Source organism: Podarcis pityusensis (assembly GCF_964106645.2).
Source record: "Podarcis pityusensis genome assembly, chromosome: 13".
Classification (NCBI taxonomy): domain Eukaryota; kingdom Metazoa; phylum Chordata; class Lepidosauria; order Squamata; family Lacertidae; genus Podarcis; species Podarcis pityusensis.
The window spans coordinates 28,984,591-29,002,967 of NC_138038.1; the positions used below are offsets into that span (position 1 = coordinate 28,984,591).

The window sequence follows — 18,377 nt, forward strand, 5'->3', positions numbered from 1 at the left end:
TTAGCAAGCCAGAGTCCCATGTAAACAGTGCGCCCCAGACTATATCCAGCATACTTTGATATATACCGAAGGGGGTCCTTCACAAACAAATCAGTATCAAAAATTTTCCCTAAAATAGAAAACAAGTAGGAGCAGGTATGTAGCTTGCAGGTGCTTCTGGAAACATCTCTGTGACTTGAGGGACAGGTAACCTTAGTGGCTAGGAAGGCCTATGCCTGGGTTTGGTTGATGTGATAACTGTGGTCATTTCTGGATAAAGATAGGCTAGGCATGGTTATTCATGCAGTGCCAACCTCCAAGCTTACAATTGCAATGCATTCTACATGGGACTGCCTTTGAAGATAGTCTGGAAATTGCAGCTTTTGCAAGTAAGCTGGTAGGGCCAATATTCTCTGAGCATGCTATCACTATCTTAAATAAGTTACCTCTGTCATTCCCTGCCTCCCAGCATTCAATACCTGAGGTTGACACCTCTCTTTGTCTAATAGTAGGGTCACGCCTTCTGAGGAGATATGGGATGCAGGAATTAAGCATTATCCCATACTGAACAGGTGGTAGAATGTACAGTCCTAATAGCTATACTGCACATAGAGTAACAGCAGTTTCATGGGATTGGCTCTTATTCTCATCAATGCTATCATCCAACCAAATAACTTCAATCAAAAGAAATTAAGAAAGAAACAAGTCTTGGCAAATAATTGTATACAAGAAAGCAAGTTGATTAATAAAAATAATATTGTACAATAAAAGTTCATTACATGCTGTATTTCCCCTGTAATTCCTGTACCCTTCAAGTGGTTGAATATATATTTTCCTAAAAATTGAAGATACTTTTTGAAAATAATTAAAACATAACTTTATATACGATATAAAACTGATAAAAGAAAGCCCATCCATACATCCAAATCACCATTTTATATCATAGTCATCAAGTCATGCACATGCCAGATCTATGTTAATGATCAACAAATAATATTGTGTTCTGGGCAAATATTCTCCTGCACAATGTCCTTTTCAATGCACCTTTTACCTCTTTGTTTCTCAGGCTATAGATGATTGGATTTAACATGGGGGTGATGACGGTGTAGGACAGGGAGAGGATCTTCTTTGTATCTGGTGAGTAACTGGATTTGGGCCGGAAATAGGTAGATGTAGCTGTACCGTAAAACAAAGTAACCACTACGAGATGAGATGAACATGTTGAGAAGGCTTTATGTCGCCCCTCTGCTGAAGGCATGCTCAGGATAGTGGTGATGATGCGAACATATGTGAGGAGAATCAAGAGGAAGGGAAACATGATGAAGAGCACAGTGGCCGTGAGAGCTTCAATTTCAAACATGTAAGTATCAGCACAAGCCAACTCTAGAACAGGGGGACTGTCGCAGAAGAAATGGTTGACTTTATTAGGTCCACAAAATGGCAAACTGAAGATCCATGTGGTCTGTACAGTAGAGACAGGGAAGCCTGAGAACCATGATGCAGCAGCTAACTGGAAGCAGGTCCTTCTGTTCATAATGTCTGGATAACGTAAGGGATTGCAGATGGCAATGTAACGGTCATATGCCATGGCAGCAAGAAGACAGCACTCAGCTGCACCAAAGAAGAAGAAGAAATACATTTGTGTGGCACAGCCAGCATAGGAAATGGTCTTGTTCTCTATCAGAAAATTGACCAGCATCTTTGGGACAATGACCAAATTGAAGCAGATCTCCAAGAAAGAAAGGTTCCGGAGAAAGAAATACATGGGGCTTTGAAGTGAAAGGTCCAAGGTTGTGACAAGAACAATGAGGACATTTCCTGACAAAGTTATTCCATAGATGATAAGGAAGAGGATGAAAAGAGGTACCTGAAGCTCAGGGTGATTGGAAAAGCCAATAAGGATGAATTCTGTAACACTGGTCCAATTGTCTTGGGTAATTAACTTTTTCTCAGTCTGTGTCATCATGTCTTAAACACTGTCAGATAAAGCTGTCAGGGTGTTCCTTCTTCTATAAGCAATTTTCTAAAGAGATGGTAGTGTCTCTCTACCACTCTTCAACCATTGAACTTGTTGAATCTGTTAGTAGATGATATAGAAAGCAATAAAGGATGGACAGGTCAAATATGGGCAGTTTAAGGCAGGATAAGGGGAAATGTATTGTCATCAGTCTTTAAAAGTTGACTTCCTCGATCTAATTGTCCATCACTTTGTTAATCAGTGTCTTGTTCTTTAATGTGCTCATTTTGTTCTCAGTGCATTTCTCCCTCTCCAAAACCCTGCATTACACAACAATTTCCTGTAGCAACTTCACATAAAATAAAATACTATAGTGTGTGTAGGAGAGTTGTTCACTCCCTCATTGAGAAACTGTTAGATGGAATATCTTACATGTTTAACTGTGGCTGGGAAAAATCTATTTGAAACATAACCATTACATTTACAGAATTGGTTGGGAGATAATCCATACCTTTTGGCTCTATGACTGAAATGCTCCACTTACTAATTTGCAAGTGTAATTTCAAATAAGACCTCTGCAAACTATCTGTTTAGATTTCTCTCAAGAATGATCTACCTGTATTTCACCAAATAATCATTGCCACTGCAAAATAGCTATACCCCCTTTTTTTTGGGGGGGGGTTCCTAAAATCAGTCCCAAAGGATTCACTGCATAATCGTCGCAGGAGTGAAAATACCTTTCCAAAGAGTGAAAATCCCTTGCGAATGAGGTGTTTCATTTTGCTCTGAAGCTGCTGTTTACTTTCAACAGCATTTCTCTGCTTTTAAAAATTAAATGGCTCTTGGTGCAGCTGTTTCCCAGGCTCTTCCTATTCTGCTGTGGGCCCACGCCTGCCTGTGGGCCTTGCCTGTTGGCTGAGCCAGCCCTCAGCCCATGGAGAACGAGGCAGCCCCACACAGGGAGCGAAGGCAGCGGTGGCAGCTGAGGAGGCCCAGCCCAAGACCCAGCAATAGAGGAGAAATTTGGCAGAGGAAGGGATGGTGGTGAGGTCGTGCCCAGAGGCACACAGCTGGGATCCGCAGATTTGCCCAGTACTCAGTAACTGCCTGTGCCAGGGAGCAAGCAGCAGAGGGCCTTCTGCTTCTCCATGTGGGGCTCACGGGGCAGGGAATGTAGGGTTTCTTATTGCAGAACTGTCTCCTCCCAGGTGTCCCCAAATGCAGCAGCACACAAACACTCTCCCCACACCCACTTTTTTTCTTGCATAATCACCACACACCCCTTTTCGGAAAGAAAAATTAACATAAAAATGTAACGATTATGTGGTGAAATACAGTATCTCTTCCCTGCAGACTTTAATACCATATCACAAACTGCTTTGGGAATTCTCCCAATTTCAACCTGGCTGCCATGGTGGGCAGTAAAGTGGGAACCCTGGTCAAGACATACAAATTCAAAGACCCCTTGAGTGCACAGAGCTAGTCACACAGTTCTTTGTAGGCTCCTCCTCAAGCTGTCCAGTGTATGTGAGTTGATATTTATTTTACATCTATGACTCCACCTAGCTGCTAGCTGCTCCTAGCTGCGATTGGTGAAGCTATGGGGCAGTGCCAATTTGTATTTCCTTTTCTTCAATCTGTCTCCCGTTTAGTGGTGGTGGGCTTTAAGCTTCCCAGCCAGGCCTCTACTGTTCTGAGCTGTCCTAGCCATCCACCTGAATATAAGAGAATGAGGGGTGTGGGGACATTTATTTGACTTGCACCAGAACTAGGGGCACTGGTTCAAGACTGAACTGCATCACCCAGCAACTTACTATAACAAGTTCACGGTGACTTCTGGCACATATTTTCTTGGAAAAAAGCACTGAGGAAATGGGAGGGGTCTTTGGCTAATCATTTGTTCATTTCTTACAAGTTCCTCTGTTTTGTTTACCTTGTCCAGACCTTGTCCATATACGTAATAAGAAAATACCATTTATCTTGCTTGTTTCCTGAATCATGACTTTACTTTTGGAGGAAGATTGCTCTCTCTCTCTCTCTCTCTCTCTCTCTCTGTGTGTGTGTGTGTGTGTATGTGTGTAACCTGATTGTTTCTTACAGGAGGTGATAATTAAAGTTTGTTGATTACACAAAATTAGTGTGCTAATCTTTAATATTAAGAGGTCAGGAATTTTTACACAAACCATTTAGATTATGTTTAAGATAAGGACTAGCACCAGGGTCATGAAAGTTTATTAATGGTATATTTTATATCAAGTTTTGCCAACTTTACTGATGATATTATCTATGGGGGGTGAGGGGAGCCATAGGAAATGTTCTGATGGGTACACATCACTACATTTGGAGATGGTGAAATCTCCTTCACTGGAAGCAATTAACCAGAGGATGATATGCTATTTATCTGGGATGCTGAAAGTGCAAAAGTGCTGTACTGGACAGGGGCTGGAGGTGGACTAAAATTATGGAGGTTTACTCTAAAATTATGTGAATTCTCCATTTATCATGTACAGTGATGTAGAATGCAGGCTAATACAAGTGGACAGAATACAGTATGAAATGGAAAGGAAGCTTTGCTGATTCTAAATTAGTGTTATATCATATAAATCAAAGTGAAGAATCACACAATGTCCACAGTCAAAATGGGATGCTAGACTAGATTGGCCTGATTCAGCAAGCTTCTTCTTATGTTCTTATTCCTAAATTGGAATAGGTATAAAAAACCCAGACATGTATGTGAATATACTAAGGTTGAACTCATAAATTTCCTGTTGAGCAGCAGCTACTTGGCAAAGGTTTGCTAAGTAAAAATGAATAAATTATTTGCCTACCTGCAGAATCTTAGGAGCTTAGGAGCCACCCAGATTGTGAAAGATTTGTGCTTTGGTGACCAAGTTTGATTATATGAATTCCTTAAGTGACACCTGGGATTAGATTGTCCCCTCTTCGTTCTCCCTAGAGTAGTTAATGCTAATTGTGCAATATCTGATTAAACCAAATGTTTACTTTTCAGAAAACACAGATACAATTATGTTAACAGGGATGTTTTCCCTGCTGACATTTTGTGGGTGCAACAGAACATGTTTAAAGTAATATGCTGTTTCCCCTACCCACAAGAGTAGATTAACAGTCTAGATTAATTTTAATTCTGATATAGGTTTCTGTCTTCATCAGCCGTGCATTTTGTCATCAGTACTTACAACAGTTAATGAGGCAGAGGGCTGTATTCCCACCACCCCCAGCAGTATCCAAGATACAGGCTCAGACCACATGGTGGAAGCAACATGAGACCCACATTGAGCAAAAGGTACCTGCATTGCAGGTAGTTGGCCTAGAGGACCCTTGGGGTCCCTTCCAACTCCACAACTCTATGATTTTATGTTCTTAGCATGCCATGGGGTGCTGTACAAATTATCAGTTTTATAGGAAACTATTACTTCATTGTGATAGCAACCCATAATGGGTTGTATTGAAATGGTGCTTTTCTCCAACAGAAGGAACTTCTTCCAAGGAAGATCATTCCACTGGAAGAAGTGTGTTTCAAAGGAGGACAAGAATCTTTGGATCCAACACCTTAAGACAATCTAAAAAAATAAAGCACTGAAGTTCATATATAGGAAATATATAAACCAACCAAACTAACACATACATGTTCTTATTTGCAGCGCTAACAAGCACTGGCACAAAATATTTTTAACAACCACCATGAAGTGCTTGGTCCATTCATTTTTCACATTGTCCCCAATGCCTTCCCTGTGCATCCTGATCCCTCCTTCCCTGTTGACAGTCCTCCAGTGCATGGAGAGCTGCATTCACAATAGCTGTACACTTATGCAGGGCTTGTCTCCAGATGTTGGACTGCAGCTCTCATCCTCCATGCCCTTTGGCCATGTTGGCTGCGGCTGATGAGAACTGGAACTAAACAATGTCAGCAGGGCATTGGCTATGCCTGACTTTATGTCAAGCTAGGGAATTGAGGGGATCCAGTCCTAACGTATCTGTTTCTATGAATACAGCATTTTCTATCAAGATTCTCAATTGCAGAGCAACAGAAGAGATCACTTATAACTTTATATCTCATTCTCAAAATATATTTTCAAAACAGGGAGATAAGTTAAAATGCAACAACAAGAAATAACTGAAGGGATACTTCAATCTGTTACCTTTTAATCTGTACCTTTGCAGGTGAGTGAGGAACATAGGAAGTTGCCATATGCAGTCAAACCACTAGTTCATCTAGTTCAATATTGTCTACATTGTCTATGAGTGGATCTCCAAGATTTCAGACACTGAGTGTCTCTTAGCCCTTTTTGTCATTGTTGAAGACTCAGCCTGGGTCCTTCTGCATGCAAAACAGATGCACCACTACTGAACTACATCCCTGGAACCCTTCCAGTCTTTCATGTGATTACAGCTGCAATTGCAGTGTTTTTCTACTCAAAAGTCTCTTCATGGCTTCTTTCACTTCCTTGTTTCTCAAACTGTAGATGATGGGATTCAGCATGGGAGTGACAACTGTGTACGATAAGGACAACAGCTTTTGGGTGTTTGGAGAATAACTGGATTTGGGTCGGAAATAAGTTAACCCAGCTGTGCCGTAGAACAAAGTCACCACAACAAGATGTGAAGAGCAAGTGGAAAAGGCTTTGTGTCTGCCTTCTGCTGATGGCATTCGTAAGATCGTAGTGATGATATGAACATAGGAGACCAAGATTAGGATAAATGGGGATAGTACAATTACAATAGTCCCTGTGACAGCATACAGCTCAAACAGATAAGTGTCTGCACAGACTAGTTTTAACACTGGTGGACCATCACAAAAAAAGTGATTGACCTTAGTAGGACCACAGAATGGGAAACTAAATAGCCATGTTGTCTGAACTGTCCCCACTGGAATTCCTGAACACCAGGAGAACAGGGCCAGATGGATACAAAACCTCTTTTTCATAATTAATGTATAGTGCAAAGGGCTGCATATGGCTATATAGCGGTCATAAGCCATGGAAGCCAGGAGAAAACACTCAGAACTTCCAAAAAAGAAAAAGAAATACATTTGCATGACACACCCAGGGAAGGAAATGGTTTTGTTCTCTGAAAGTAGGTTCACCAACATTTGAGGGACTATAACTAGAGTGAAGCAGATCTCCAAGAAAGACAAATTCCTGAGAAAGAAATACATGGGGTTTTGAAGGGCTGGATCAATTGTTGTGAGCAAAATGATGGTGATATTTCCCAATAAGGTCACAATATACATAATCGCAAATATCAGAAAAAGCAGAAGCTGCAGCTGAAGAAGATCAGAAAACCCCAACAAAATAAACTCAGTGACATCACTACTGTTTGTCCATGCCATTGTTTATTATTTACTAAGAAGTTAAGGGAAGGGGGTGGCTATTCCCCCCCCCCCGTTATGTTGTTCCTGTAATGCTAACCAGACTCAAAGGAATTGTGATAAGAACATATACTGCACAAACATTTAAGAATTGCTACACCACAATACACTATGTTTTGGAATGCTTTTGCAAAATGAATGCTTCTGGTTGTGGCAACAGCACCTCAGATTGATCTCCAAGTATGCATCTTAAGATGCATCACAAAACATGGTGATAATGTTGGGAAACCATGGCATGGTGCAGATTATGGGAAAGTGAAAAATCCAATATGCTTTTGCAGTATAGCAGCTGCATTCCTCACTGTATATCCAGTCTTCATTTGGAGCCATCATTTTTCTTTGTAGAATAGAAAATAACATCTATAAAGGAAAGGAGCAGAGGAAGAAAAAATAAATGAAAACTTGACATTATGAGGCTGTCATTGGACAAACAAGTATAGCTTATATAAGCTTATCATTAAAATATTTCAGTTCTAAACTCCTTGAAATGCATGTTAAAGATTCCTTTCTTTCATAAATACTTAAACCAATGTTCTAAATTTAACTCTTCTAACGACACGAACTGTTTTGCTTCTGCAGAATAAATTACCTGTTCCATATAGTCACATGACACTAAAAATGGCAAGCTACACATATTTTGAAATACCCCAAAATTCCAGAGAGATGCTGATGGATGATGTGAGTTGTAGTACAACATCATCTGGGGGGGGGGTCAGTTCTTTATCCTTGCATGATGTGACCCTGTGCTTTTTTCATTAGGCTAACTAACATTTCTTTTGATAAATTGTGACAAATATCCCCATTTTGTAGAATTCCAAAAAACAAACAAACCAAGAAACAAGAAAAAAACCTAGTACGCCTGAATAAGGATGGGGAAGAAATTGAATTCAATACCCATTTAATGGTGAACTTACCTAATCCATAATCCACACTTCTCAAAACAATATGTAAACAAAACCACAGCCATTCTTTGAAAGTCACACTTTTGTGAATTTTGTAATGGCGTTCTCCAGCAAAACAAAGCTTACATATCCACCCATCCCTGCTCTGGAGTTTGTTGGCAATTATGCAAGGTGAAAACAGCAAATCATACCTTGTAGTAAAATCTTTGATTGCAAAGAAGAGCAGCAAATGTTTTTTATCTGGGTCATCTTTAATCACAGGAGGTTTGCGGGTGTAGGAAGTTGGGACTCTGGAACCCTGGAGGCTTCATTAAGTACTCCTACTTCATTGCCTAAACTACTTTTTATTTAGATCTGTGTCGTGTATTGCAATTTCATGTACACCTCTTAGAAATGTGAATAATTAGGTGGTATATAAATGCTTTATAAAAAAAATCAATGGAAATTGTCAGTGTCCTGTCATATCTGAAAATGTGGTAGATATTATTCTTGAGGAATTTCTGTGTGAATTAATAAGTGAAGCAAACCAAAGCAAACCAATTATAAGCAAAATGATTACATTTTTCAAAAGTGCATGATATCCAGGTTCTCCTTAAGACATCTCTAGAACAAGGGACTCTGTGAATGCAAACTCCTACAAACAGACTAAGAAGTAAGCCTTGTTGAAACCAGTGAGATTTAGTTCTGGCTAAACATTAATAGGACCTCACTACATTACTGTGCTAATCTTTAAATTAACATGTTTCAGAAAGATGTGCAAAGTAAGATGAGACACCTATCACTGGACTAACTAAAGCCATTTTATTTAATTTTAACATACCAGGATCAGGAATATTCATATCATTCTACAGGATACAATGCAGGAGCCATCTAGCGACCATCTCTGCTTCAAACCTGGGCAAAAATCTCCACTATCCACACTTTTAAATTGGCATTTGTTGTTAATTTCATAACATGTGGTTCTCAGAAAGTTTCCAAAAAGAGAAAGTGGCCCCCGGGTGGGAAAAAAATTCCCAATAATACAGTGATATATAACCCCTGCAACATAGTGAACAGTTGCCCCAATCTACTTAGCCCATAGGTGATTAGTTAAACCCACAATGCAACTCAAGCGTGGTGCTGAGACAACAACAGTGAGGTGCTGAGACAACAACAAATGTCCCTGATAGCTGCAAAACTGTCCAGAAGGAGTAGCCTTCCATCAATGTTTAATAATTTGTTATGCAGGAGTTCAGGTGATAATCATAGGTAGTCTCACTAGAAGTGGATGGCATAGTGGGGCTGCACTGATCATCTAACCTCCCTTTGGATGAGTTGTGGCTAAATTCCAGGATGGAAAGCCATCACAGTACAAATTCACCAGCAGGAGACCTAATGCATTTAATCAAGTCAACCTTGCCCCTCTTCCTCTCCATCCCACCATGCAGCAGCAACTCAACTCAGTCAGGTGAGCTACTGATTTTCACCAAGTTTTTTATGATAGGTGAGTTGTTGTACATCTCTCTAGCTTTTTACAGTGTCATTGATTTAATTAGTAAGCTGTAGTAGAATGCAGGTAAAAAAAATGGGGGGAGCACAGTGCTTTTACCTGTCACTCATATGAGTTGCCTCCTCTGACACTGTGATGTCAAGAGATTTTTGTGACCAAATGTATCCTTTTAAAATTAAAAATTAAAATGGTCACACCCACTTTTACACTTGAGGCACATCCACTTTAATGTGTGCCATGAGTTGCCATGGGTCAATGCAGTCCTTGGCCTGGAAAAGATTTTTCACCCCTGAACTAAGTAATACACAAAGAAGACCTATTGAAACCAATTGATTTCAGTAACTTTATCGTGTGTCCAGTACTGGGTCTAAGCATTTATTATTTCCATTACTTTATTTATTCAGAATTCTGAAAATCCATTTGTTGGGATTAAACAGAAAATCAAATATCATTTAATCTATTTCAACAATAGGTCAATGAGGTCAAGGTTCAGATGCTCTTAGATTCTCAAAACCACTCACCAACAGTAGCACCTAGGAATGGCAACACTTTCATGAAAATCAGATATGCCCAGCTGTTTCCTTTCACTTTTAAATTTTAGGGGCAAAATGTCCACACACCAGAATAACTTCAGTTTATTATTCATCTTCTTCCAAAGTCTCAAAACTCCAACATTTAGGAACTTTCCCCTGAAGAGGTTAGAAACACATGAACATTTCTGCCTGGCTGAAAAGGTTGTAAATCCTTTCTATTTCATGATACCTTTAATTCAGAAATAAAATCAACCAAGAGGAACCTATATATCTCTAGATATGGTTGGACTTCAAATCCCATCAGTCCCAGCCCACATGGGTAATGTTCAGAAATGATGGGATTTGTAGTCCAGCAAAGGCTCTCCATCCCTGTCCTACAGGAATGCTCCTCAATAACCCCCATGAATGGCACAACACAAGACGTGCAAACTCAAGGCACTCTCTGTTACTACTCAACAAATCAGACACTTTTTGTTGGATAATTTTTATTAAAAGTTTTCATGGGTTACAAAAGTATGTGCAAATACAACTCTTTGAGACAGTGGTCCTACAAGAAATATGCAAAATAAATAAACAGGTATTAGAAGCCACCCCAGAAGTGGCCCTTTTGAATATTTTCCAAGAAAATAATGCTCACTCACAATATAAAGAGCTTATAACCCACCAACTCTCAGGAGCCAGTAACATCAAAGCTAGGCACAGAAGAGATCTGTGACCTGAGCCCCCACACCCTTGTTTAGAAACACCCTGGGGAGAAGTGTCAAACTCTAACCAGTGATGCTTTCATTCTTTCTCTTCAGATGGTCTCATGGAAGAATGATAGTATTGGTATGAGTTTGTGGGTTCCAGACATCTGTAATCTCCGAATCCAATGAGTATTAGAATTTAATCAAGGCTTGGAATGTTAAGCAGGATGCCAGACCTCTCTAATTCCTAAATCCAGCAAGTGATAATCAAGCCTTCAAATTCTGGGAAATATCCAGACTAGAATCCGGGTGTGGTCTAAGGAGACCAAAGGAAGGGCTTTGTGGGAGATGGCACCCTTTCTCTATTTGCAGATAGTGAGAAGGACAAAAGCCAGAGTTAAGAGTTAGCTGTTATGTGAGCTAGAAGCTGGAGGCAAAAGCAGCAAGCTGGAAAGGCAGAGAAACAGAGCATGATGTTTGTTGTCTGCTTAAATCCAAGGCAGAGGATATGGGAGAAACAAGACCCTCTTTGGGGTATTGATGCTGTGCATCCCTTCATCGTAGGCTCAGGTTGCATACATGTCTCAATATTCCATAAATACACCACCGTCTCCAATGTGCTTCATATCCAAAAGGAAACATGAACCCCTGGAACCCCTGGAATCTTACATCGCTTGGAGATTGGGATGACAGGTAACACTGGTGTCAGAAGTTTGGATTCATGTTTCCTGGAGGACAGCCTGCTAGAGAGATGTGCCCAAGTTGAAATGGAGAGAAGAATATCTATGTTCATCGAGTGGTTTAAGAGAGTAATGCAGCTACAAAGCCAACATCTGGATAAAATGGATCAGCTGCTGTGGAGAGGAAAGTGTGATGCCATGTGATGTGTTAAAAGTTATACAGGGGCTTAAAAGTGACCCAGGAGTCTAGCTGCAATGCACCCAGATGGAAAGAGTGACTAAAGAGATCCAGAAGGTGGATGGGAATCTGAAGGACCTGGACTGCACAGAGATGCCATCAGTAGAAGTGAAGGAGGAAGACAAATGCCTTGGAAAAGGGTGAACTCGCTGCAGCTGAAGAGCTGCTGTTAATCGATTTCTCCAGTGCCAGCAGTGGAAGAAGAAAGTGCTGCAGATAAGGGAAAGCTGGGTGGAGCTGAGGAATTGCTGCTAGAATCTTGCTCTGCTTGTAGATTGTGGTGGCATGCAGCAATACATTCACAAATACTCATGTTTTTCAAGAGGCACTCTTGCAAGAAGAATCTTGACAATGGCCAGACTCTACTTCTGATTTTACTGGTATGTTGCTGAATCAGCTGGCAAAGCCATAAGTGTGTATTTTTTATTTTTTGTCAGTACACCATTTGATTATTGTCTTTCCCCCTGTAAAATACCTGCTTTTTCTCCTTTTATATGTGCCAGTTAATGTAACATTTTCATTGCACACAAAGGCAATTTAGATATATTCAAATACAAAAACTTAAAAAAAAACTGCTATAGAAAATTGTTATAAACATTTTAATATTCATACAGGTTTTGGATTTTTATCTTTTTCACAGAACCATGAGAAATATGCTATCAGATTCAGCGTGTTCAAATTTTAACCTGATTTTTTTCTTGCTATTAGCATGCTAAAATGTCATGGAATAGAAAAGCATACTTTTCCCCCCAGTATCCAGGAATGTTAAGTCTCTTCTTTCATATTTTTGTTGTAAAGTCTAAACCTGAAGAAGTGTCTCTGCCACCATCATTCAGCATGGACACTGAGATCCACTTCCAAGGGCCTTCTGGCGGTTCCCTCACTGTGAGAAGTGAAGTTACAGGGAACCAGGCAGAGGGCCTTCTTGGGAGTGGTCCTCTCCCTGTGGAACACCCTCCCATCAGATGTTAAGCAAATAAAGAAATACACAACTTTTAGAAGACATCTGAAGGCAGCCCTGTGTCAGGAAGTTGTTGATGTTTGATGTTTCATTATGCTTTTATATGTGTTGGAATTATGTGTCACCTAGAGTGGCTGGGGAAACCGAGCCAGATGGGTGGTGTATAAATAATAAAAATTTTATGATTGAAATTATTATAATGTAATTATTAATCAAACAACATTTCATAAATGTTTTGCAAGTTGACAAAAATTCCCATTGCACAAGAATTCAGATATTACTAAGGGAACAATCCTAGGTGGAAAAAGCTGGTGTAAAGCATGATGGGGCAAGTTGAGCCGACATAAAATTAGACTAGTTACAAGCCACTTCCAGCTGCTGCTGCTGCTGATCTACCCAGAGACATAGCATGGGGGGGGGCAGGTGAGCCATGCTCCTGGACACACATTTTTGAGGGGGCATAGAGCCCTGGCAGCTAAGGCACAGTGCTGAGCAGGTTGGTCTAGTGGGCAGGTGGGCGGAGGCAGCAGGCAAGGCAGATCAGGATGACTCAACACCTAGCTTGGGGGAGGCATTCATCAATTGTTTCCCTAGCAAATCATTCATTTTAGGTAAACTGCCTTGAGGTTTTTTCTACAATTATGCAGTATATAAATTAAATAAATAAATAAATAAATAAATAAATAAATAAATAAATAAATAAATGTATGTATGTTCTGGCTCCGCTAAACCTCCCCCTTACCAGTCCCCTCAAATGTATAACAGTGTGCATAGGTTTTTCTCACACATAATTTCATTTTAAAAATCAGGATAGTATGAAAATCACGATAGTATGAAAATCTAAATCATTGTCAAGCCTTGATCAAAGTCATTTTCTTAGGAGCTTATTTAAAGCTATCTTCACTTCTTTGTTTTTTAGGCTGTATATGATAGGGTTTAACATGGGGGTGAGGATGCTGTACTGAATGGACACCAGCTTGTCTAATGTCTCTGAGTACCCAGATGCAGGTCTCATGTACCTAATGATTGCTGTCCCACAAAACAGGAGGACCACAGTGAGATGGGAAGCACAAGTAGAAAATGCCTTCTGCCTTCCTTCCACCGAACGTATCTTGAGAATGGTGCTAATAATGCGCATATAGGAAGCTACAATTAGAAGGAGGGAGGCAAACCCTAATGTCATGCTGAAGGTCAGAATCACCATTTCATTGGCAAAGGTACTACTGCAAGACAATTGCAGCAGCAAAGGCAACTCACAGCTGAAATGGTTAATATTTCTGGGACCGCAGAAGTGCAAGCCAGTTAAAAAGAGGGTATTAACAAGGGAATCCAAGAAGCCTGATATCCATGCAGCTACCACCATTTGGACACATACACGGTGGCTGATAATGGTGCTGTATCTCAGTGGGTTGCATATGGCAGCAAAGCGGTCATATGCCATTGCTGAAAGTAAGAAGATCTCCGTTCCAACCATGAAAATGAAGCAAAAGATCTGAGTGATGCAGCCATTGAGAGAAATTGTCTTCTTACTAGCTAGGAGGCTTTCAAGCATCTTGGGAACTGTTACTGAGGAATAGCAGATGTCAAGAAAGGATAAGTTAGTAAGAAAGAAATACATTGGGGTATGTAACTGAGGGTTAGCCCTTATCACCAGCATGATAAGCATGTTTCCTACAAGGGTTATTAAGTAGATGGACAAGAAAATCAGAAACAGGAAAACTTGGAGTGTTGCATCATCAGAAAGCCCCAGAAGAATAAACTCATCCACAATGGTCTGGTTTTCCATTGTACTTTTCACAACAGGCCTATGATCTAGAAAGAAATGTCGAGGGTGGGGGAGAGGAAGAAGATGAATTAATACATTCAAGAGGAATTGTGCAAAGCAGATAAACAACAAAACTGGTTCATTAGGCTCATACTGTATATGCTGAGGAGAGTACAACAACGTTCAACCTCCTTCTGGCTCTTTGCTCTGAAGAACAATCTGTTGCTGAGTTTCACATTATTTATACCACTTTGTGTCCACTTGGGCTAAATTGCATAGGAAGATATATAAATAGTTTGTTGACTGCAATGAGGGCCACCATAAAATCCATATTTACTATTGCTTCTGGATTTAGCTCTTTTCTGTATATGCCATTGCATTGTCACAAATGGTTTCTTCTCATCTTTGCCACAACAAATCTTAGTTTTACCTTTTCAATCTGCCACCTATGTTCCCCTCAAAGTTTTATTTAGGTGAAATTTCAATTACATCTCTAATATTGATGCCCAAAATATTGAGGAATCTCCTCATGATGTGATGGAAAATGTTCATTAGTCTCATAAATCCATTTCAGTTCTTCTGTATATGAATATATCGTAAGCATTCCATCCTGAGCAAGTCAGCTGAAACTACAGCTTGAAAGCCCACCCCCTATATAAGTATAGAAATATATCTTACTTAAAACAATAATATATTTAGTGCTTTTTAAAAAGTGTTACACTTTTAGAATTTGTGGGAAGAAAGGTGCCGGTACTTTATACCCTTGAGTGCCCCCCCAAAGCACTGGATTATTATATAATAACAAAACCTGATGCTTTCCATATGTCTTGGACAACAACTCCCATCTGTCCTAGCCAGCAATTGTACTTTCACAATATTAGAATATCTCTTTCGTACTTTCTCTTTCATAAATAACTGAACAGACAAAACAAATCCTTACCTACTTCATGTGTCTCCCTCCCACTGCAAATTACCATGGAAGTTGTGTTCTATACAAAGTTGATGGGTGGGTTTGTCAGTGATATGACTTTTTTTTTTAGGATGAATGACACAATCAAGAAAAATAAATAGGTTCTGCACCCCATCACAATTCTATGTGGAATCTTCATCAGGATTTGTTCCACAACACTATTTTTGCATAGAGAGCATTACACCAACAAGGAACCCACAAAGGCTGTGCTTTCAAATTGAGCCAGGTGGAAGAGGAAACAAGAGTTAAGTAACCTCTGGATGGGGAACCATTTCCCTGAAGATTAATCAAACATGTGGGATTTCAGTTATTAGTATTTTTAATGCTTTTGAGATTGCTTCCTAGACATATATATTTTTTTAAAAAAATGTATACCCCATTGCTCTCCTCATCTGGGACTCAAAGCAGCTTACAAAAATTAATGCAGACAATGTACAAAATGTAAGACATATATTAAAACATCAAAGTATAAAACATTATAAAAGTATTAATGGTGCAAAAGGCCTTCTGATAGACTGAGAGGAGCATCAGTTATTGCGGGGGAAATAAAAATATTGTATAATATTAATAGTAGTTAGGAACTGTAAAAATTAAGGCTGGATTTGGCCTTAGCCAAATTGGGCATACTCAGAGGGCCTCTCCCTTCTGACGAGCTGGGTACTGATACACATGGATTTCTATAGGTACAGTTGGATTGTCTCAGAACAATCCATTCCTGTCAGGGAGTGATGTAACAGATAGGGAAGGGAGGCAGTCAGGACACAAAAACATGTGAAAAAGGCAAAGACTTACCCAGGAGAAAGTAGGTCCAGTGCCATGGCTTCCTTTCCTGCCTGACATAATGCCCACCCTTTGCAGCATCACTGCCTCCACTCAACATCCTCAGGAGGTGGATGCCTGCTTAACAAATTCTGTACAGTTCTGGCTGTTGTTCCTTTGTGAGCAGCTTCTTTGCACAACGAAAGCTGCTCACAACAGCCAGCTGGTGGAGAAAGACACCACGCAGTATCAGATCCTGGGTGGCTTGCACCACCCCTGACCTTTTCTACAGGCTGAAAAACTCTTTAAAATATCTTAGCTCCACTCCACCCAAATTTCATTGGGGGTGGAGCCATGGTGGGGTGCAGGCCCCCAGATAGGCACAGGGCAAATCACCCTGATATTGGAGCTAATATCAGGGCTAGTGTGTGTGTGGGGGGGGGGGGTTGTTCCTGCAAAGCCCTAGTATAAATGTGTATATTAGGCAAAATTAAATACAAAAATATGGATTGTATATTGGGGAAAATGTGCATCAAAATGGTGATGAAGTTTTGTGAATACAGTGGTGCCTCGCAAGACGAAATTAATTCGTTCCGCAAGTCTCTTCGTCTTGCGAGTTTTTCGTCTTGCGATGCATGGTTTCCCATAGGAATGCATTGAAAATCAATTAATGCGTTCCTAGGGAAACCGCCTTCAGACCAGGTCCGGGGACAGTCTGTCCCCGGACCTCTTCTGAAGGCTGGGGGGGGGACAAGGGCTTTTCTTCCCACCCCCAGCATTTTAAAAAACCCCGGGACAGCGGAGGACTTCTCCGCTGTCCGGGCGATCTTAAAATGCTGGCGGGTGGCATTTTAAAATCGCCCCGGGACAGCGGAGGACTTCCTCCTTATTTTACAACTGCAATTCACTAGGCTAAGTATGCAGAAGCATTTCAGATTATGATGAATACCCTGGAGAGGATTAATAGTACTATTAAAACATTCCATTATTAGGCATCAAGGGGACATGCAGGCAGTGATAATAATTGATTTTCTTGGTAGACTGTCTCTCCAGCAGAGCAGTACAGAATGTGAACTGTCTGATTCTTTGAGGTGGTATATCTTGGCAGAAGTTGGTATACCTGATTAGAGTGAGCATCAGTCCTCCAAAAATCAGGGGGGAAATATTAGGTCGCTGACACTGACCTAATAAAAGTTGCTCATTGACATTGTTTATTTAAGAGTCTTAAGGCTTTGATTAGAATATGCTGGAAGGGGGGGGGACTCATTTCAGTATTTGTTCAGAGAAAATACTAAAATGCTTTTAAACTCACAGATGCATTGAAACACATCTAAATGCAGAATTGTAGCTCCCTGTTTATAACTAATAAGTTACAAACTCCCTGTTTGTAACTTCTGTCACCATCTTTGCAACATCTTTGCAACACGCCTTAGGTTAGTCTTCAGTTGCAATTAAGGGAACTATGGGCTGCCTCTCAACATTGCACCAGAAATTAATGGGGGAATATGTCTCATGTGGTCACTGAAAATATATATGTGCTTGTGGGAGATACTGGGGGACATGTTCGCTGCCTGCATCTATTTACCATCCAACATGCAACTGAGTTAGCTGTTTGAAGTGGCCAACTTTTCCATTGATATATCAATGAATGGTAAGTACAACTCAACGCTGTCATTTTCTTGGAAATGTATCTAACAACTGTGGAACTCAGTGTGCTTGCTTATACCACTAGTTGCAGCTTTGCTGACTTCTAAGGACTGACGTCTTTATTTTCAAATATGGGTTTGTACTGCAAGTTCCACTAGAAGGGAATCTAATCCAGCGTTTTGCAGTGTGCTTGCTCCTTGACCTTTGATGTTACCTCTAATCAACTGAATTGTGACCGCTGTTTGTTTTAATAAAATGTGATCCTGGGTATGTTCCTAGTAGCTGAAGGGCAAAGCTTGAATGAACTCCCACCCCACCCCCGGCATGGTTTTCTTTCTTATACCAATATTTAGGAGAATTGTTGTTCAGTGTCATCAGTATATGCACATGTCTGGCTCATTTGTTCTAAGTAAAGATGGAAC

The 18,377-nt window shown here is 40.3% G+C and overlaps 2 protein-coding genes across 2 annotated transcripts; both read right to left on the reverse strand.

The window, feature by feature from the left end:
- Positions 1–955: 955 nt before the first annotated feature.
- Positions 956–14,600, reverse strand: LOC308461969 (olfactory receptor 10A5-like; the record flags this gene model as incomplete). Its single annotated transcript, XM_080979143.1, has 2 exons — positions 956–1,933; positions 13,710–14,600. 2 exons carry the CDS (start codon positions 14,598–14,600, stop codon positions 956–958), a joined length of 1,869 nt encoding a protein of 622 aa, XP_080835269.1.
- LOC308461518 (olfactory receptor 10A4-like) lies at positions 6,342–7,286 on the reverse strand (the record flags this gene model as incomplete). Its single annotated transcript, XM_080978514.1, has 1 exon — positions 6,342–7,286. One exon carries the CDS (start codon positions 7,284–7,286, stop codon positions 6,342–6,344), a length of 945 nt encoding a protein of 314 aa, XP_080834640.1.
- Positions 14,601–18,377: the final 3,777 nt, after the last annotated feature.